Source organism: Oncorhynchus gorbuscha, linkage group LG18 (genome assembly GCF_021184085.1).
Source record: "Oncorhynchus gorbuscha isolate QuinsamMale2020 ecotype Even-year linkage group LG18, OgorEven_v1.0, whole genome shotgun sequence".
In the NCBI taxonomy this organism is placed as follows: Eukaryota; Metazoa; Chordata; class Actinopteri; order Salmoniformes; family Salmonidae; genus Oncorhynchus; species Oncorhynchus gorbuscha.
Window position 1 is genome coordinate 46,111,401 of NC_060190.1, and position 22,407 is coordinate 46,133,807.

A 22,407-nucleotide genomic window follows, 5' to 3' on the forward strand; every position below is an offset into this window, starting at 1 on the left:
TTCTTATCATAATTCCTCTTCTGCTTGAGTCGAGCCTGGATCATGTTCTTGGAGACAAGAGCTCTCAAGTCATGGAGATGGACTACCTGGTCATAGCAAGCAGCGTCTGGAGTAAGCTGCTGGGGCTGTAGCACCATATCCAAGGGTCCTCGGAGAGGAAGACTTAGGTTCAGCTCTGCAGGTGTGACTCCAGTGGACTCTTGCACAGCAGAATTCAGGGCAAATCGAAACTCGTGAAGGTGCTTGTCCCAGTGTTTGTGCTGGGTCCCTACATAGGAAGCAATCATTGTCTTCAAGGTTCGATTTACTCTCTCAGTGAGATTGGTCTGTGGGTGATAGGCCGTGGTCAACTTCTGTCTCAGGTTCCATCTTTGGCAGGTCTCCTCAAAGAGATCAGAGACAAATTGGGAACCTCGATCAGACAGGATGTAGTCAGGCACTCCCCAGCGAGTCAGGATCTCTTTCGTAAGGATGTTAGAGACGGTCCTTGCTGTGGCCTGACGCAGGGAAAAGAGTTCCACCCACTTTGAATAATAATCAACAAAAACAAACATGTACACATTCTGATTGGAGCTTCTAGGAAATGGACCCATCAAATCCACTCCTAACATTTCCCAAGGTCGGGTAACCACCATTTGCTGCAACATGCCAGGAGGCTTTCTACCTTCTGGTTTGTACATTTGACAAACCTGACAGTTTCGGATGTGTGACTTCACATCCATGCTCAGATGTGGCCAGTACAGTAACGCTTGCAACCGCTTGTAGGTTTTGAACCTGCCCAAATGACCAGCTAATGGGTCTTCATGGAAATGTTGAAGCAGTTGAAGGCGTAGAGTTTCAGGTATGTACATTTGATAGAGTGTTCTGTGAGGTAATTGTACAACTCGGTAGACTTTATCTTCAATGATGGTCAGCTTTGTGGTAGGATTGACCATCTTTTCCCCATCTTCCAGGATAGTCTGGTACAAAGCCTGTACTTCTGGATCATCCTGTTGGGCTTTCCATATGGCCTCATCAGAAATGGGAAAGTCCGTTTTGGGCGAGTCTCGACTGCTTGACAGGACAGTAGCACATGTAAGATGAGGGCCACCGTTATCACAAGCAGGAGCTCTGGACAAGGCATCTGGAACAGTGTTGTATTTTCCTTTCCTGTATTCCACTGCAAAGGTGAACTCTTGCAACCGTAGAGCCCATCTTATGAGTCTGGTACTTGGTTTGTTGGTCTTGAACACCCACACAAGGGAGGAATGGTCAGTGACCACAGTTGAAGTGTCTACCCTCCAAGTAGTACCTCCACTTTTCCAAAGCCAAGACAACTGCAAGGCACTCTTGCTCGGTTGTGGAGTAGTTCCGTTCTGCTCCATTCAATGTCCGACTGGCGAACGCTAGCACTTCTTCAGTGCCAAGTCCAGTCTGTTGGACTAGGACAGCACCAAGTCCAACATCACTTGCATCAGTGTAAACAACAAAAGGGCAATCAAAGTTGGGATGACCTAAAATAGGAGGTGTGACGAGATGTCGTTTCAGGGTTTCAAAGGAGGTCTGGCACTCTGCCGTCCATTGGAATTTCGCTCCTTTTCGCTTCAACGCGTTGAGGGGTTCTGCCACCTGGGAGAAGTTCGACACAAACCGATGGTACCATCCAGCCATACCAAGGAACCGTTGAAGGGCCTTGAGTGTGGTTGGCACAGGGAAGTCTTGTACAGCCTTTGTCTTTTCAGGATCCACATGAATGCCGTCGAAAGACACAATATGGCCAAGGAACTTCAGGGAGGTTTGGCAGAAGTTGCTCTTCTTCATATTCAAGGTCAGACCAGCTTCTCTTAGCTTGTCCAACACTGCTTGAAGATCTTGAAAGTGTCTTTCTCTGTTCTGAGAGTAGATAATTATATCGTCCAGGTAGACGAAACAGATCTTCCCTTTGAGCTCACCTAACGCAATCTCCATGAGTCTTTGGAAAGTGGCAGGGGCATTCTTTAATCCAAAGGGCATCACCTTAAAGGAAAACAAGCCCTCGGCACAGACAAACGCAGTCCTGTCCTTGCTTTCCTGGTCCATCTCAACCTGCCAATAACCACTATTGAGGTCAAGGGTAGTGAACACAACAGCGCCAGACAATGACTCCAGGATCTCGTGGATGGTAGGAAGAGGATAGGCATCAGTCTGGGAAACATTGTTGGTCTTCCTATAGTCCACACAAAATCTAAGACCACCAGTCTTTTTGGGGATGAGGACAACAGGAGCAGCCCAGGGAGAGGAGGAACGTTCTATTATATCTTGGGTTAACATATCATTTATGAGTCCCTTTTGGATGATTAGCTTTGCTGGGGACAAACGATATGGCTTTTGCTTGATCGGCATTTCCTGTGTAAGGAATATTTTGTGCTTCAGGAGCCCGGTGCGTCCTAGCTTTGAAGTACATACATCAGCATTATTCTTCAGCTGTTCCAACAGCCTTAACTCCTCTGGCTGTTCCAGCTGAGCTCTTCTCACAGCCTGTAAAAGGAGATCGTCAGAAGGATTATCGAGGGTTAGTGGTACCGGAGCAATGGCAGAGAAGACTGCCACATTTGAACCCCAATCATGTAACTTTTTAGCTTCTGATTGGTGCGGTATTAACTGAAAGGAAGGGGATGTCGATGGGGGGGCGTAGGCAGTGACTCTTGGGGTTTCAGCTCTGGTTAAAGCACCCAGAGAAGGATGGTCATTGCTGCGAATAGAGTTAGGTGTGTTGGCCTGTTGTGATTTGTGGTTTCTGGAAGGGTTTACTTGATACGGTCTTGGACATGTAGCTGAAGAATGTCCCTTTTGGCTACATCTCCAACAGAACATGAGAGGGGTCTTGGCTGGAGACTCTGGCTGTTGTTGATGGTCTGTCTTGGGTGTCTGTTTCTTTCTCCGGTCATATTGCTGTTGGCATTCTCTGTCCTTCTCAAACTGCTGTCCCAAGCGAACCAGTCCATCGACAGTGGTGACTCGTTCTCGGAGTTGACTGGCTAGTAGTGGGTTGATGTTCTTCAAGATCAATTTAATGACCTCTTCCTCCTCAATGCCAGGTTTCCACCTTCTGCACAGGGAGTGGTAACCGTATGCAAAGTCACGGATACTCTCTTTCTCTCCTTGTACTCGATTTCTGACTCTGTCTGCCAATTCATCTGTGTAGTCCTCAGATAGAAATGCAGAGGACAATTTGGCCTCAAAGTCAGCCCAGGAGGTAGTGGTGAGACGTGCCACATCCCACCAGTCTCGAGCTGTCTCATGCAACACATTCCTCAATGTGGCAAGGAGTTCTTCGTCAGCCAGGGGATTGAGGGCAAGAAAGTCACGACATCTTTCTAGATACATTAGCGGATCAGGACTGTCATCTTTTTTCCCAAAGGTGGGAAATTGCAATATAATGGGCATCGCCCCAGCGTGACATCTACTCAAATCACCATGAACAAACGAGCTAGGAGGGATTGAGGAAGTAGAGGGGGAGGGCGTTATCGGACCATGAAAATGAACACCAGGATGCATGGTGGATTGCATCCTGCAAGGGGTGGCTGCAGCATGGCCAAGTCTTGGCTGTTCAGAGGTGCCAGCTTGGCCCTCAGTGGTCTGAACAGAAGTGGACACCAGAGAAACTCTGTGTAAGGAGTTGTGCCTAATGGAGGCCATGTCCACAGACACGTCATCCAACATTTTAACACAATTAGAGAGTTCTCTCTGCAAGTGGCCTACAGTGTTAACCATGGGAGAAAAAACAGAATTAACGTCCTTGAGGACCTCAGTGTGGTGATGTTGCAGGCGCCATTGGAGAGTGGCAGTGAGTTGGTTTCGTTGGTAGTCAAACTGCCTGTCCAGGGCACCAGTAATTTCCCGTCTTCCACTCTCACTGAGCTCTGTCAGCATGTGGGTTAGAGTGCTCAGTGAGTTTCTGAATTCCATGGCACTCTGTTGTTGCTCTTCCCTCAGACATTTGAAATTATGGTGGATAAGAGTTTGGAGATGTTGTTGAGTCCGACGAATATCAAGGATGTCACCTTGAAGTTGTAAGACTACAACCTCTGGAGATAACCCAGACAATGGAGGAAGGTTGGGTGTCAGAGGGAGGGCTAGCTCAGTACTTCCACACAGATCCATGTCAATAAGTGAGTAACTGGTTAGACCTCCTGTGGCCTGTGGCTCAGGCCGAGCATTCAGATTCCCAGGGCTCTGGCCCAAAGCAACTCCATTATCTCCATTCACATTATGATTTGTATTGTCAGCTTGATGGTCAGAATGGCCCTGTGTATTCCCATTGACAGGTATGACATGGATGAGCACATTATCTTGGGGTGAATCCATTGTTTTAATTCCACACAAAATATTTGCTTTGGTTAGTTCTCAATGTTGAGCGGTCCCATCTGGGGTGCCATTTTTTATGTAACGGTTTTGACTTGAGGTTATTATTTATAGGGGTGCCAGGTAGGTTGTGCCTACCAGAGAAAACATTGGTTTCTCCTTTTAGTTTGAGTGGGAATGAGTCCCATCTGGTCCGTCAAGTTTACACCAATACAAAGGACTTATGTAAAAGTCAGGATGGAAATAAACTTTTCATAAACCCTTAAAACATTGGAAAGAACTTCAAAAACAACTATATTCTGTTGCGTGGGTTGTATTAGCAACAACAATGATTACACACACACATATAATAATATCACAATGAGTTCTGGTTCCTCCAGAAATGTTCTGTACCTCAGGCCTAAAAAGAGTCCAGCCCGGTAAAGGAGTTCAGTGAACTCAAGTGACTTTTGTCACGCAATGTTTGTCCGTTCATTCAGTGTAGCGTAAACCCAGTACTAAACATACAATCAATATAACAATAATTTGACCACAGAACTTTAAAGCGTATCAACTCTTACTAAGTCCTCAACTACAACTAACTACATAAATCATCACAGTATACCTCACATCAAAACAAATGAAATACCGTATACAAAAAGGTTGTAGTCAGTCGGTCAGTCAGACAATCCAATCAGCCAATAGATCTTCCACGGAGAAAGGCCACGAAGAACGGAGAGGTGTAGTCCAGGGACGCAAAGAGTGGATCCAATCCTGGGTAAACTCTATTAGGCAACAAAACACACGTTTAACGGCAACAAAACAACGGAATAGAGAAGCTTCGGAACTGAGGGTTGAACACATCCTCAGTCACGTCTCCATCACAACCCCACTTTCACGCAGCTGATGCTGGCTATTTAATTAGGAATTAAAGGGAAAGCGTCCTATTGGAAGGAGCTGCACTGAGATGGTTCAGACAAATTCAGGGCCGTCACAATGTGACCAATAAAAAGTCATTTTGATTCATTATTTTTTCTTTTTTTGAGTTAGTGGGTGAGAGATTAGGAGAGCTAAGCTGGAGAGGAGGTGGGCTGTTGGACCGTGGCGTGGGAGAGCTCAAGGGAGCAATGGGAGCAGCTCTGCACTTAACCTGTTTTCCTGACAGCCAACATGTAGCCTGGTCTCTAGGAGACGATAGAGCCTACAGTCTAGAGTGAGGCAAGGGCCCTGGGAGACAGACAGGCAGGCGGGCTGGGCATATGGCCAGTGGGAGAAAACACATGTACTGAAGTATGGCTGAATGCATGAAATCCACTGTGCCAGCTCACCCACTTAACCCTTCTGTTGCATTGTCAGTCTTTCTAATGCCAGGAAGCCTCTCACTGGCTCTTGTGCTAAAACTCTAAATGGATTTTACTTGCCTTTTAGAGATATGACGAGGCCCTCTCGTCTCCTCCCCACCCTGCTCAATTAATCATATCCAGGCACTACTCTTGTCCCACACTCCAGCTTCACACCAGCCCTCTAATTTTCCCTCCATGATTCACTAACCTAGCCATGGCCCCTATGCATAAGCTACTGACAGCGCTAACCCCGCTAACACACAGCCCAGTGCATCACTCACACATTGACTCCTCAGCTAAAGGATGTTAATGGTAGCGTGTCCGTGGACAGAGACTGGGGCAGAGGGTTTACTGACCTGGCACAGTGCCCAGGTCAACTGCTCAGCAGCTGATGGACTCTGACGAGCAGCGTTATGGGCCTCACGCAGGCGAAGGAGAGCGGAGCATGGCACTTCCACCGCCCTGACATCAGCTATAGGCAGGCTGGTGGACACATACACTGACCATGGTTATGTAACAGAAGGCATAATGTGGTGTGAGATTATCACTTGGTTTGATGGCTACATCCTTTTTGCTGATCTGCTTCCACTTGGTGTAGTAGCTCCCTTAGTCATGGAACACCAAGGTGAAAGGCTACCATTAGCCTTCAACAGACCTCATAATGTAGTTCTGAGTTCAGGTTTTATCGTGGTCTAGCATGGTGCTGAAAGTAATGCATAATGTCATGTCAACAGCCAAACCCACTCAAGCTTTTCAATAATTATCTGATGTGCTGACAGGGCTGTATCAGTGCAGTGGGCAGAGACTAAGTTGCATGTTGCTCTCTTGCCTTCCTCCTCTTTGCCCACCAATGCACCTCTACAACAGATGGAGGGCTCAACACATCAAAGAGTCACTACCATGCCATACTGGCACTGTTGGCATCACCCTAGCAACTGTCAGCACAAACATGGTCAGTGTGCCCAGGGGAAAGAAATCCTTGTCAACTACCTATAATTATCATCTCCAGCACCAAACCAGTGTCTACATATTTCTCTGTGACATCACATAGTAGGATTGAAAGTAAGTTATTTTAAAAGGAAGGTACCGTAATTGCTGGACTATTAAGCGCACCTGAATATAAACCGCACCCACTGAATTATTTAAAAAATATGTATTTTGTACATAAATAAGCCGCACATGTCTATAAGCCGCAGGTGCCTACCGGTACATTGAAACAAATTAACTTCACACAGCCTTTAAACGAAACACGGCTTGTAACAAAAATAAATAGGCTTTAACGAAACACGGCTTGTAACAAAAATGTAAACAGTAGCCTACCAAGAAAGTCATTGGTCACCATCTTCCTCCTCCTGTGCACTGAAACCACTGAAGTCATCTCCTTTGGTGTCGGAGTTGAATAGCCTCAGAATTGCCTCATCCGATGTTGGATCGTTTTCATTGTCGCTCTCGTCACTTTCATCCGGAGGCAAATTCCCCGCTGAGCTCATGCTGCCCCTTCATCACGCAGCAGTCCAGCCTTTAGAAACCCGTTGATGGTGGATTTTTTTGACAATGCTCCACGCTGTCAGGACCCACTGGCAGACTTGACCAGAAGATGCTCTTCGTCTGCGGCCCGTTTTAGTGAAGGATTTCTCCCCACTTGTCATCCAAGCCTCCCACTGAACAAGGAGCACCACCTTAAATGCACGATTTACACTGATGTCGAGTGGCTGCAAATACTTTGGGCCATCTGCTTTTCTTCCCTCTGAAAGCTTTTGTTGTCTTTCTGCACTGAGTCAGTTCCTCACGCTGCTGTTTCCAACGTCTTATCATCGACTCATTAAGGCCAAGCTCCCTTGCAGCAGCTCTATTTCCTTTTCCAACAGCCAGATTTATCGCCTTCAACTTGAAAGCTGCATCATATGCATTTCTCTGTGTCTTTGCCATGATGAGGGTGACAAAATTACTACCGTAATCAGAATGATGGGAAGTTTGAGCGCGCTCGATTTACGTCACATTATGTGACAGTGCTCAGTTTTTTTGGCGGCATGAATCTTGTGAAAGCGGGAAAAATCCATAAATTAGCCGCGTCATTGTATAAACCGCGAGGTTCAAAGTGTGGGAATAGAGTAGCGGTTTATAGTCCGGAAATTACGGTAGGTATTTTTTTAAAGGAAATGTTGACTCTGGTATTGTGGTTGGGATAATGAAAATGAGGTTGAAAAGTGTTGGAGTTGGCCTTTAACAGCTGACGAGAAATCTGCACACCCAAAATGTATATGGTAAAGCCTGAACCCCAGCACTCCCATCGCTCGCTAGCTCGATCCATCACGCACGCACACATGCACACACACACACTTTCGCATGCAAACACAGGCGAGCAGGGAAGATCTACAGCAATGACTGAAAAACTGCACTTTTAGACTTTTGGATTTCAGAAAATGGTACTCTACTTAATTTATATAGTAAATATCCTGCCATACAGAGCCGTATGCAACATGAGATGGCCGATGGCCATAGTGATGGATAACATGAAAGAGTACTTCAATTCAATAGCGTTCTCCCACACACACACGGATGCATGTATGCACACGCAGGCATTCGCATTCACACACACACACACACACACACACACACACACACACACACACACACACACACACACACACACACACACACACACACACACACACACACACACACACACACACACACACACACCAATCATATCACATCCAGGGCATTGCGCATGCAGAGGGATGCCTCTGAATGAATCCATGTGTGTAAATGTCATCAGTAAATGTCAATATCTTTTCTGGGGCCAGGCCTGAGGACATGGAGGCTCAGTATATGACCCACACCTACCTTCAATTCCTGCCCCTTCATCCATTCTTCATCTGCTCAAAAGAAATCCTCTGCTTAGCGTGATGAATTAAACAACACATTCAGCAGAGAGATGGAGGATTTTAGACAAAGACAGAGTAGAAAAGAGGACGTTTTGTGAGCATAGGACTGCAGTTATCTACAAAGGGACATAAGGGAAACTGCGGTGGGCAGGTATCGTGAAAATGAATTTTCATGTATGAGGTACACACACATCCTAATTGGCGAGGTGCAGGCTGAGGAAATGTACATTTTCAAGAAATAAATTGTTTCAGAGCAAGAGTGTGTCACTACATCCTATGTCTCATGAAAAGAAAAGCAGTGGAAGATTGGTACCAAAGGAGATGACTGCAATTTTATGATCCCGTAACCAATTGTGCTATTGTGTATGTTTTTTCAAGTTATTTGTAACTTATTTGGTATATAATTTTTCTGCCACTGTGTCTTATGACCGAAAAGAGCTTCTAGATATCAGGACAGCAATTACTCACCCCATACTGGAGGAAAACTTTTTTTTCTTCAACGAGTCAGACGCGAAGGATTTACTTCAGACACCCTACAAGGCCCTCATCGCTGTCATTCACAGGAGAAGGAGATGGAGGTATCGGGGACAAAGGTCCGAGTGCCTTGTAAGGATACGATGGCGAGAGGGTAATCTACCTTTACCATAGCCAACTTACAATCAATCAATAATAAAATAGATGGAACTACGATCATGTATATCCTGCCAACGGAACATTAAAAGCTGTAACATCTTATATTTCACCGAGTCGTGGCTTAACGACGACATAAATACAGCTGGTGGGTTTTAAGCTTTTTCGGCAGGATAGAACAGCGTCCTCTGGTAAGACAAGAGGTGGCGGTCTATGTGTATTTGTAAACAACAGCTGGTGCATGAAATCTAAGGAAGTCTCAAGGTTTTGTTCGCCTGAGGTAGAGTATCTCATGATAAGATGTAGAACACACTATTTACCAAGAGAGTTTTCATCTGTATTTTTCGTAGCTGTCTATATACCACCACAAACCGACACCGGCACTAAGACCGCACTCAATGAGCTATATATGGCCATAAACAAACAGGAAAACGCTCATCCAGAGACGTAGCTCCTAGTGAACGGGGACTTTAATGCAGGGAAACATAAATCAGTTTTACCTAATTTCTATCAGCATGTTAAATTTGCAACCAGAGGGAAAATAACTCTAGACCACCTTTGCCCCAACATAGAGATGCGTACAAAGCTCTCCCTCGCCCTCCACTTGGCATATCTGACCATAATTCTATCCTCCTGATTCCTGCTTACAAGCAAAAACTAAAGCAGGAAGCACCAGTGACACGGTCAATAAGAAAGTGGTCAGATGAAGCAGATGCTAAGCTACAGGACAGGACAGTTTTGCTAGCACAGACTGAAATATGTTCCAGGATTCTTCTGATGGCATTGAGGAGTACACCACAACAGTCACTGGATTCATCAATAAGTGCATCGATGATGTCATCCCCACAGTGACCGTAAGCACATACCCCAACTGGAGGCCATGGACTACAGGCAACATCCACTGAGCAAAAGGGTAGAGCTGCCACTTTCAAGGAGTGGAAGCTTACAAGAAATCCCGCTATGCCCTCCGACGAACCCTCACAGGCAAAGCGTCAATACAGCACTAAACTTGAATCGTACTACACCGGCTCCGACGCTCGTCGGATGTGTCAGGGCTTGCAAACTATTACAGACTACAAAGGGAAGCACAGCCGTGAGGTGCCAAGTGACACAAGTCTACCAGATGAGCTAAATTACTTCTATGCTCGCTTCGAGGCAAGTAACACTGAACCATGCATGAGAGCATCAACTGTTAAGGATGACTGTGTGATCACGCTCTCGTTAACAATGTGAGTAAGACCTTTAAACAGGTCATCATTCACAAGGCTGCAGGGCCAGACAGATTACCAGGACGTGTACTCCGAGCATGTGCTGACCAACTAGCAATTGTCTTCACTGCCATTGTCAACCTGTCCCTGACTGAGTATGTAATACATACATTTTTCAAGGAGAGCACCATAGTCCCTGTGCCCAAAAACACTAAGGTAACCTGCCTACGTCTGTAGCCATGAAGTGCTTCGAAAGGCTGGTCATGGCTCACAACAACACCATTATCCCAGAAACCCTAGACTCACTCCAATTTGCATACTGCCCCAAAAGATCCACAGATGAAGCAATCTCTATTACACTCAACACTGCCTGTTCCCACCCGGACAAAAGGAACACCTATGTGAGAATGCTATTCATTGACTACAGCTAAGCATTCAACACCATAGTGCCCTCAAAGCTCATCACTAAGCTAAGGACCCTGGGACTAAACACCTCCCTCTGCAACTGTATCCTGGACTTCCTGATGGGCCACCCCCAGGTGTTAAGGGTAGGTAACAGCACATCCTCCATGCTGATCCTCAACACCCGGGCCCCTCAGGGGTGTGTGCTCAGTCTCCTCCTGTACTCCCTGTTCACTCATGACTGCATGACCAGGCACGACTCCAACACCATCATCAAGTTTGCCCATTACACAACAGTGATACGTCTGATCACCAACAACGATGAGACAGCCTATAGGGAGGAGGTCAGAGACCTGGCCGTGTGGTGCCAGGACAACAACCTCTCCCTCAATGTGATCAAGACAAAGGAGATGATTGTGGACTAAAGGAAAAGGAGGACTGAGCACATCCCCATTCTCATCGACGGGGCTGCAGTGGAGCAGGTTAAGAGCTTCAAGTTCCTTGGTGTCCACATCACCAACTATCATGGTCCAAACACACTAGGACAGTCATGAAGAGGACACAACAAAGCCTATTCTCCCTCAGGAGACTGAAAAGATTTGGCATGGGTCCTCAGATCCTCAAAATATTCTACAGCTGCACCATCGGGAGTACCCTGACTGGTTGCATCACTGCCTGGTATGGCATCTTCTCTGCCTCTGACGGCCCAGTACATCACTGGGGCCAAGCTTCCTGCCATCCAGGACCTCTATAACATGCGGAGTCAGAGGAAGGCACTAAAAATTGTCAGAGACTCCAGCCACCCTAGTCAAGTGCCAAGTCCAGGTCCAAAAGACCTCTTAATAGCTTCTAAACCCAAGCAAAAAGACTCCTAAACAGCTAATCAAAGGAATTACCCAGAACCATCTTTTACGCAGCAGCTACTCTTTGTTTATTATCTATGCATAGTCACTTTAACTCAATTACCTTGACCAACTGGTGCCCCCTCACATTGACTCTTTTGCCAGTACCCCCTGTATATAGCCTCACTATTGTTATTTTGCTGCTGCTGTTTAATTATTACTTTTATTTTCTATTTTTTCCAGAACACTTTTTTCTTCTTAAAACTTTTTAAAGCATTGTTGGTTAAGGGCTTGTAGGTAAGATCCCAGAGAAGGACAAACAAAGGCTCAATGTGGTGGCTTAACTGTACGGAAGCCATAGGGTATGTACCACATAGGAATGAAGAGGACTCCAATGATAGTGTACGGTACATACCTTGATGTAGTTGTGGAGCTCGGGGTAGACTTTGTAGGACGCCAGCCAGTGGGACAGGGGGGTGGTGGAAGGGAAGGTGGTGGTCACAGCCAGGGACACCTCAGGAAGGGACAGCACCTTGAAGCCAAACTTTTCGTACAGCTTCTGGAGCTCCTCGTCAGGCTGCTCCTCTCCCTCGTTCAGGATACTGCCCACGATGTAGCGACACTGGTCATCAGGCACCTGAGAGAGAGAGAGAGGTGGGGGGGATACAAGATGAGACCAAAAAGTGATTTCAATATTCTCAGTACATATAAATCCCCATCCATCCTCCCAGCCTGCCAGTCAGACCAGCTCGTACAAGAAAACAACAGAAGGCAGAAGGAATGGGAGAATCTTTAAACAGCAGTGTGTGCGTGTACATCAGACAGTAAGCTGTCAATCACACTGGGCTCCAGCCTGGCTGCAGGCTTTCTGGTAGATGGTGAGACAGTGATAGAAGAGTGACACGGGGCCAGATTTCAGAGACATGGCTGGTTGGCTGGGCACTGCTGCTGTAGGCCTGTGAAGGTCCTCCTCTATGTGACTGTTGCCGTCTGTGGAGGCTGGCATGGAACAGGGTCAAAGATGGCATCCAGCGCTACTCATCAACATCGCTGACAGCCCCACACACATCTTATAATTATACCATTCACAATTCATCCCCCTATTCACAATTCATCCCCCTTTTCTCCTTACTCTCCCCCTAGCCACACTTATTCAATACAAGTTTTCACACCATAAAGAAACCAGGCTAGGACCTGGTACAGGGGAATACAAGGTCAAGCGATGGTGAAAAGAAGTCACAATTCTCCAGGTATGAGCTATACCCCTCAACCAACTAACATCCCTTTAATATCCTTACACCTCTTCCCCACCAGTGGCTGGGCCATGCAAGTAATATAATGAGTGACTGTGTCTGTATTTTACGGTCTGTATTATGTGAGCGGTCTGTATTATATGAGCGGTCTGTATTATGTGAGCAGTCTGTATTATGTGAGCAGTCTGTATTATGTGAGCAGTCTGTATTATGTGAGCAGTCTGTATTATGTGAGCGGTCTGTATTATGTGAGCGGTCTGTATTATGTGAGCGGTCTGTATTATGTGAGCGGTCTGTATTATGTGAGCGGTCTGTATTATGTGAGCGGTCTGTATTATGTAAGCGGGCTGTCCATCGGATCTGCTGCTGTCTTCTTCACAGGCAACATCAGATGACAGGGAATTATTCTGTCAAGACCGTACTAGTTATATTTGATCTACTGCTCCGCTTTAAGCCAGTGCAAACAAAGCCATTCACAAAGGCTGTGTTCCTAGCAGCTTAGTACACAATCAACACCAAACGGTCCATATGGACACTGCTTTGGTCCAGGATGTGGATGTACACTGTAATTTATGTTGACCTTCCGACATGATAAAAGGTGTTGTCAACAGGGCTTGTGTATAATGACTGTCCCCTGTCAACACTGCCAGGCTATAATAAGACACTGCTACATCCATTTAAATAAAAGGAGAGAGAAATGACCGCTGCCCTCCCATGGCCTATCTAACCATCTCTCTCTCCCTCCCTCATTCCCTCGCGCTCTAGACTCAGAAACGGGCCGGCATGTTGCCCAAACGTAGCCCTCGCTTGCTAATGATGTCATTCAGAGCTCCTATCACTCACAGCCCACACACATTTTTATTTATTTGATTTATTTCACCTTTATTTAACCAGGTAGGCAAGTTGAGAACAAGTTCTCATTTACAATTGCGACCTGGCCAAGATAAAGCAAAGCAGTTCATACATACGCACACACACACACACACACACACACACACACACACACACACACACACACACACACACACACACACACACACACCCCCCCATCCTCAAACAGACACAAACAGCAACACTGCTTCTCATCTCTCTTCCAGTCCAGATAACACACCCCAGAGACTAAAGGAAATAGGAGAGAAGAGCAACACTCCATGAAGCTATTGGAGTATCCTTCTCTCTCTCTCTTGTATCTCTGTATATATTTGTTAGGTTTATGTCTTTAAAAAATCTAAACTCACAGGGAGAATTCTGCCAGTCAATCTGTCCGAGGCAGGCTGTGTTCTCAAAGCCAACCACGGCTCCATAAACAGTTGTTCTGAAAAACAATGCTGGCTTCACTGGGCTCTGCGTCTGTCCACAGACGAGGCTAAGGAGAGTTGCCAGTGACCTTTGATTGGCCAAGGCGAACAACTGGTGCGTTGGCTAACTGGAAGACAGTTGAGCTCACCGCACCGTAATTGGATGGCGTAGTTGTCGAGTCGCCTTGCCAAGCCTCAGAAAACCAATTCAGCGTATTTTATTTTATTTCAACAGATAGGGCCAGTCGAGAACAAGTTCTCATTTACAACTGCGACCTGGCCAAGATAAAGCAGTGCAACAAAAACAACACATGGGATAAACAAACATACAGTCAACAACATAATAGAACAGTCTGTGTACAGTGTGAGCAAATTAAGTAAGAAGGTAAGGCAATAAATAGGCCAATAGTGGCGAAGTAATTAAAATGTTGCAATTTAGACTGGAGTGATATGTGCAGATGAGGATGTGCAAGTAGAGATACTGGTGTGCAAAAGAGCAGAAAAACAAAAACAAATATGGGATGAGGTAGGTAGTTGGTTGGATGGGCTATTTACAGATGGGCTGTGTACAGCTGCAGCAATTGGTAAGCTGCTCTGACAGCTGACGCTTAAAGTTAGTGAGGGAGATATAAGTGTCCAGCTTCAGTGATTTTTGAAATTCGTTCCAGTCATTGGCAGCAGTGAACTGGAAGGAAAGGCAGCCAAAGGAAGTGTTGGCTTTGGGGATGACCAGTGAAATATACCTGCTGGAGTGTGTGCTACGGGTGGGTGTTGCTATGGTGACCAGTGAGCTGAGATAAGGTGGAGTTTTACCTAGCAAAGACTTATAGATGACCTGGAGCCAATGGGTTTGGAGGCTATTTTGTAAATGACATCGCCGAAGTCAATGATCAGTAGGATAGTCAGTTTTACGAGGGTATGTTTGGGAGCATGAGTGAAGGATGCTTTGTTGTGAAATAGGAAGCCGATTCTAGATATACAGTGGGGCAAAAAAGTATTTAGTCAGCCACCAATTGTGCATGTTCTCCCACTTAAAAAGATGAGAGGCCTGTAATTTAGGTACACTTCAACTATGACAGGTACACAGGCCTGTAAATAGGTACACTTCAAGTATGACAGACAAAATGAGAAAACAAATCCAGAAAGTCACATTGTATGATTTTTAATGAATTTATTTGCAAATTATGGTGGAAAATAAGTATTTGGTCACCTACAAACAAGTAAGAGTTCTGGCTCTCACAGACCTGTAATGTTTTCTTTAAGAGGCTCCTCTGTCCTTCACTCGTTACCTGTATTAATGGAACCTGTTTGAACTTGTTATCAGTATAAAAGACACCTGTCCACAACCTCAAACAGTCACACTCCAAACTCCACTATGGCCAAGACCAAAGAGCTGTCAAAGGACACCAGAAACAACATTTTAGACCTGCACCAGGCTGGGAAGACTGAATCTGCAATAGGTAAGCAGCTTGGTTTGAAGAAATCAACTGTGGGAGCAATTATTAGGAAATGGAAGACATAGAATACTACTGATAATCTCCCTCGATCTGGGGCTCCACGCAAATGATCACAAGAACAGTGAGCAAAAATCCCAGAACCACACGGGGGGACCTAGTGAATGACCTGCAGAGAGCTGGGACCAAAGTAACAAAGCCTACCATCAGTAACACACTACACCGCCAGGGACTCAAATCCTGCAGTGCCAGACGTGACCCCCTGCTTAAGCCAGTACATGTCCAGGCCCGTCTAAAGTTTGCTAGAGAGCATTTGGATGATCCAGAAGAAGATTGGAAGAATGTCATATGGTCAGATGAAACCAAAATATAACTTTTTGATAAAAACTCAACTCGTCGTGTTTGGAGGACAAAGAATGCTGAGTTGCATCAGCTTTGGGGCTGTTTTTCTGCAAAGGGACCAGGACGACTGATCCATGTAAAGGAAAGAATGAATGGGGCCATGTATCATGAGATGATTTTGAGTGAAAACCTCCTTCCATCAGCAAGGGCATTGAAGATGAAACGTGGCTGGGTCTTTCAGCATGACAATGATCCCAAACACACCGCCCGGGCAACGAAGGAGTGGCTTCGTAAGAAGTATTTTAAGGTCCTGGAGTGGCCTAGCCAGTTTCCAGATCTCAACCCCATAGAAAATCTTTGGAGGGAGTTGAAAGTCCGTGTTGCCCAGCAACAGCCCCAAAACATCACTGCTCTAGAGGAGATCTGCATGGAGGAATGTGCCAAAATACCAGCAACAGTGTGTGAAAACCTTGTGAAGACTTACAGAAAACATTTGACCTCTGTCATTGCCAACAAAGGGTATATAACAAAGTATTGAGAAACTTTTGTTATTGACCAATTACTTATTTTCCACTTGCACAATTGGTGACTGACTAAATACGTTTTTGCCCCACTGTATTCTAAGTCAGAACCATCCAGAGTAGTGATGCTAGTCGGGAGGGCGGGTGAGGGCAGCGATCAGTTGAAGAGCATGCATTTAGTTTTACTAGCATTTAAGAGCAGTTGCCAGTGAAGGATCATATCACCTCCACCCTACCTGACACCCTAGACCCACTCCAATTAGCTTACTACCCCAATAGGTCTTACAATAGGTCCTCAATCGCAATCAAACTGCCCAAACCCATCTGGACAAGAGGAATACCTATGTAAGAATGCTGTTTATTGACTACAGCTCAGCATTTAACACCATAGTACCCTCCAAACTCGTCATTAAGCTCGAGACCCTCGCCCTGTGTAACTGGGTCCTGGACTTCCTGACGGGACGCCCCCAGGTGTTGAGGGTAGGAAACAACATCTCCACCCCGCTGATCCTCAACACTGGGGCCCCACAAGGGTGCGTTCTCAGCCCTCTCCTGTACTCCCTGTTCACCCATGACCATGCACACCTCCAACTCAATCATCAAGTTTGCAGCCGACACTACAGTGGTAGGCTTGATTGCCAACAACAACGAGACGGCCTACAGGGAGGAGGTCAGGGCCATCTCGTGTCAGGAAAATAACCTCTCACTCAAAGTCAACAAAACAAAGGAGATGATTGTGGACTTCAGGAAACAGCAGAGGGAGCACCCCCCTACCCACATCGACTGGACAGTAGTGGAGAAGGTGGAAAGTTAAGTTCCTCGGCGTACACATCACGGACAAACTGAAATGGTCCACCCACACAGACAGCGTCGTGAAGGCGCAACAGTGCCTCTTCAACCTCAGGAGGCTGAAGAAATTTGGCTTGTCACCAAAAACACTCAAACTTTTACAGATGCACAATCGAGAGCATCCTGTCGGGCTGTATCAAGTGTAAAGGGCAGTCAAGTCTGGGGTGAACCAAGGGCTATATCTGTTCTTAGTTCTACATTTTTTTAAAAGGGGCATGTTTATTTAAGATGGTGAGGAAAGCACTTTTAACGAACAACCAGGCATCCTCTACTGCCGGGATGAGGTCAATATTCTTCCAGGATACCCGGGCCAGGTTGATTAGAAAGGCCTGCTGGCAGATATGTTTTAGGGAGCGTTTGACAGTGATGAGGGGTGGTCATTTGACCGCGGACCCATAACAGACGCAGGCAGTGTTCGCTGAGATTCTGCTTGAAAACAGCAGAGGTGTATTGAGAGGGCAAGTTGGTCAGGATGATATCTATGAGGGTGCCCATGTTTATGGATTTGGGGTTGTAGGGTAGGTTCCTTGATAATTGGTGTGAGATTGGCATATCCCAATTTAGGTCACCTAGCTGTATGAACTGTGACGTTAGATGAGGGACAATCAACTCAAATATGGTGTCCAGGGCACAGCTGGGAGCTGAGGGGGGTCTATAACAAGAGGCAACAGTGAGTGACTTATTTCTGGAGAGCTGGATCTTTAAAAGTAGAAGCTCGAACTGTTTGGGCATAGACCTGGATAGTATGACAGAACTCTGCAGGCTCTCTCTACAGTAGATTGCAATTCCAACCCCTTTAGCAGTTCCGTCTTGACGGAAAATGTTGTAATTGGGGATGGAAATTTAAGCATTTTTGGTGGTCTTCCTAAGCCAGGATTCAGACACATTAGGGTTAGCAGAGCATGCTAAAGCAGTGAATAAAGCAAACTTAGGGATGAGGCATCTGATGTTAACATGCATGAACCCAAGGCTTTTACGGTTGCAGAAGTCAACAAATGAGAGCGCCTGGAGACACACAGGGCCTGGGTTAACCTCTAAATCATCAGAGGAACAGAGGGGGAGTTGGATGAGGGTATGCTGAGAAGCTCATCGACACAGATTAATCAAACGGTGTAAACTCAACCACATCTCCACCACCAAGAACATCAGCCAGAATTTACACAAACTGCCAGAACCTGAAGCTGTGATTATTATGTGCAAATGTGCAGTCATTGTTTATTCTTCCCCCCATGCTTTAAAATGCTTATTGTTTCCTAATGCAGACTCATCAGGCTGACTTTATTGCCCATGGGAATCCAAGATAGCTTTGTTTCAAGAATTGGTGCCCTTCTTCTCCTCTCTGCCCCGGTTCCTCTCTAAGCCAGGTCTCCTGAGACCTGTTGAGAAGAAAAGTCATTTTGAAAGAAATTCTTTGCTTGGAGGTGATAGGGCCTTTTCTGACGGATGGGGGCTCTCCAACAATAGAAAAGGTAGGGCTGGCCGTGGTAGTTCTTTATTAGCAGACACGTAATGAGGATTTACTCTCCTCATATTCCCCGCTCCTGGGCCCTCTGTGCTCTTCCCTCTCCCACTTCTGGGAATTAATTCTTCTCAATAATCGGCCCGCTTTCAAATCGCTCATCGCTAAAGCGTTAGCGCTTTTGGGAGGACTGGGGGGGGGCACACACACACACACACTTGTTTTTCAGCTAGGAGGAGAGAGGTCCAACCTCTGTATTACAGTCCCAGAAGAGAAGAGAGGTACATAATGATGGAGCTCCATGCACTCTGCCTAGCCAATAATCACACCCATGAAAATGTAACAGCCAGGTAGGCCAACAATCAACAATATATTAGGCTGGATTGGCAACATGGGATCATTTAGCCCCCTGATAAATCCTGGAGAAGGGTTAACATGCTGGATCAGAACTGGATCATCAGCTCGCTGTCTATGTGTGGCCTACATGATGTCCACTCAACACCACTCATTAGACCCGTTTTCCAGATACAGATTAATACTAGTCCTGGAATAAAGATGACAATGGAGATTCCTCATTGAGAGACATTTAATCTTAATCTGGGTATGGGGAAATCAGCCCCTTTTGTTGACAGATGCCAGAGTAGCACACAGGGTTTCTCTAAGCGTAACACACAGTAAGGTGGGGTTCTTTCCTCTCTGGGCTCTGGTGGCAGGGTTCACCACAATCACCCCTCCAGTCACAGCAGGGGGAAAACCGTTAGTGTCCTCATTGTAGTTGATTTAGCACTGTGGTTTCAAACTACAGCAATGCCCTCTATCAATTTTCTAGGGATGCACAACATGTCGGTGAGCATATCGGAATCGGACATTATTAGCTAGAAATGCGTCGGCAACAAAGCTGACGTGCAGACCTATATGACGTAAATAGACGATGTAATGACGCCACAAAAAAATACAGCACTACAAAGAACAAAAGCAGGAAAATGCTAAGTGCATAAGTGCACACTTCCAACAACTAAACAAGTTCAAGTCGAGCAGTCATTTGAAAGAGGAAGAACATTTCAGCGAGACAACTCAAAGGCGAAAGCCATTAATTAAAATATTGGATATCGGCATCCGATATCAGTGCATCCTTAAATATTATCTGTCTTGGTTAGCTTGTGTAGTCCAAAATAAGTGTCACGTTCTGACCTTAGTTCCTTTATTATGTCTTTGTGTTAGTTTGGTCAGGGCGTGAGTTGGGGTGGGTAGTCTGTGTTCTTTTTTCTATGTAATATTTATGTGTTTGGCCTGGTATGGTTCTCAATCAGAGGCAGGTGTCATTCGTTGTCTCTGATTGAGAATCATACTTAGGTAGCCTGTTTTCCCCATTTTAGTTGTGGGTGATTTCTGTCTCTGTGTCTTTACCAGACAGAACTGTTTCGTTTGTTCTCCTTGTTATTTTGTTTTTGGTGTTCAATGTTAATAAATTATCAACATGGACACGTACCACACTGCACATTGGTCCGATCCTTCATACTCCTCGTCAGAGGAAGATGAATATCGTTACAATAAGTAGAAAGTGCCCCAGAAACAGGATAACGTGGTACACGTGTTGACTGACTGTTGTGATGGGATGGATGGAGCTGAGAGGCTGTGTGATTGTGAACCAACACTGCACTACAGTCAATAGATATGTGAATTTGGAGCCTATTGACCTCAGCATCCTCCTTAACATTAATGTCTTCAGTAATATATGAGAAAATGATGGACGACAACAGAGTCTGTGAAGTGGAGCGCAGTAAACAAGCACAAAACTCACCCACATCTCTGGATGAACAGCAGAGTAGTTGACAAACAATTCACATCAATGCCTATTCTAGAAAATTGCTTTTCTGCATGGGAGTTTACAATTATGGCGTGTAGTATAGCCTATTTGTGCAGTCCGACTATATTGGGGGTAGCACTTTATTTTAAGGCTCTGTAATAAATAATTTATAAAGCATTTATAAAATGTGTGTTCACCATTTATTAATCATGAATAAGCCATTTACTGATCATTTGTAAAGTATTTTTGCAGTCCTTAATCTAAAGTGAGTGCAGTTTATACATTAGAAATGTTGAGTGACCACCAGTGTAATTTCTCACAAAAAGATAGCATGCCTTTGGTAGACATTTCTGCAGTATACACTCAGTGGGCAGTTTATTAGGTATACACTCAGTGGCCAGTTCATCTAGCACTGGGTCGGACCCCCCTTTGCCTCCAGAACAGCTTTAATTCTTTGGGGCATGGAAACGTTGCTTAATTGGTATCAAGGGACCTAACGTGTGCCAGGAAAACATTTCCCACACGATAACACCACCAACCCGTACCATTTGGGGCCATGGACTGCTGCTTACGCCACATCCTGATTCTGCCTTCAGCATGACGCAACAGGAATCGGGATTTGTCAGACCAGGCAATGTTTTCCACTCCACAAAAGTGCAGTGTTGGTGATCGCGTGCCCACTAGAGTCGCTTCATCTTGTTTATAGCTGATAGGAGTGGAACCAGGTGTGCTCTGGTTGTCTGCTGCGATAGTCCATCGGTGACAAACACCGATGCGTTGTGCGTTCTGAGATGACGTTCTGCACAACACTGTTGTACTGCGCCATTATTTGCCTGTTAGTGGCCCGCCTGTTAGCTTGTACAATTCTTGCTGTTCTCCTCTGACCTCTTAGCAACAAGCTGTTTTTTCCCCACAGGGCAGCAGCTGACTGGATGATTTTTGTTTACGGTAAACGTAAAAAAATGTTATGCATGAAAAGCCCAGGATGATGGCCGTTTCTGAGTTACTGGAACAAGCATGCCAGGCACCGACAATCATAACACGCGCAAAGGTCACTCATTTAGCCCATTCAAAAGTTCGATCGAACAGTAACTGAATGCCTCGATGGCTGTCTGCCTGCTTTATATAGCAAACCACAGCCACGTGACTCACTGTCTGTGGGAGGGAACCATTTAAGTGAACGGGGTGGTGTACCTAATAAACTGAGAATATATACACGTGTAAATAACTAGCTTAGTAACATTTACAAATGTGTGAGTAATGACTAATGCATGGTGAGCAAAATGTTTATAAATGTCTTAAAAATGTCTTAGAAAAATGGTTTATTATGGACCTTTCAAATAAAGTGTTACAGATTTGGGCTATGGAGTAGACGAGATATCGATCCACAGAGAACAGAGCAAAGTCAATGACACAGAGTGAGGAGAGGAGATTGAGAGAACAGGGGGACACATTCAAACAAAAAGAGCTCCAGTATTCAAGTGCTTCTCCCTGCCATTTTGTGTGAGATGAGAGACGGCCTGTCAGTTGCTGCTGTTGTTAAGGTGTCTGATTAGAAACCATTAGCCCCCCATAGACCCACGACACAGACAATAGATTCCCAGGCTGACTGAAATTGAAACTAATGGGGCTTCACAGCGGAGAAACTGCATGTACTGTATCTTATGGTGTTGGTCTATTTCAGGACAAATTAATGTGGCAGCAACTAAAGTATGCATGCAAATAAAAGCAGTACGGAAAACATTGAGGCTGTGATGGTCAATTTATTGTGTATGTGGATGGATTCAAATCCAAAACAACTGGCAGTTT

The 22,407-nt window shown here is 45.5% G+C and overlaps 1 protein-coding gene across 1 annotated transcript in view; it reads right to left on the bottom strand.

The window, feature by feature from the left end:
• tex264a (testis expressed 264, ER-phagy receptor a) overlaps positions 1-22,407 on the bottom strand; it is a 143,860-nt gene that overhangs the window by 97,240 nt on the left and 24,213 nt on the right. Inside the window, exon 2 of the mRNA XM_046310826.1 lies at positions 12,031-12,252. Coding sequence (XP_046166782.1) covers positions 12,031-12,252 — 222 coding nt within the window. The remainder of the gene's footprint in view (positions 1-12,030; positions 12,253-22,407) is intronic.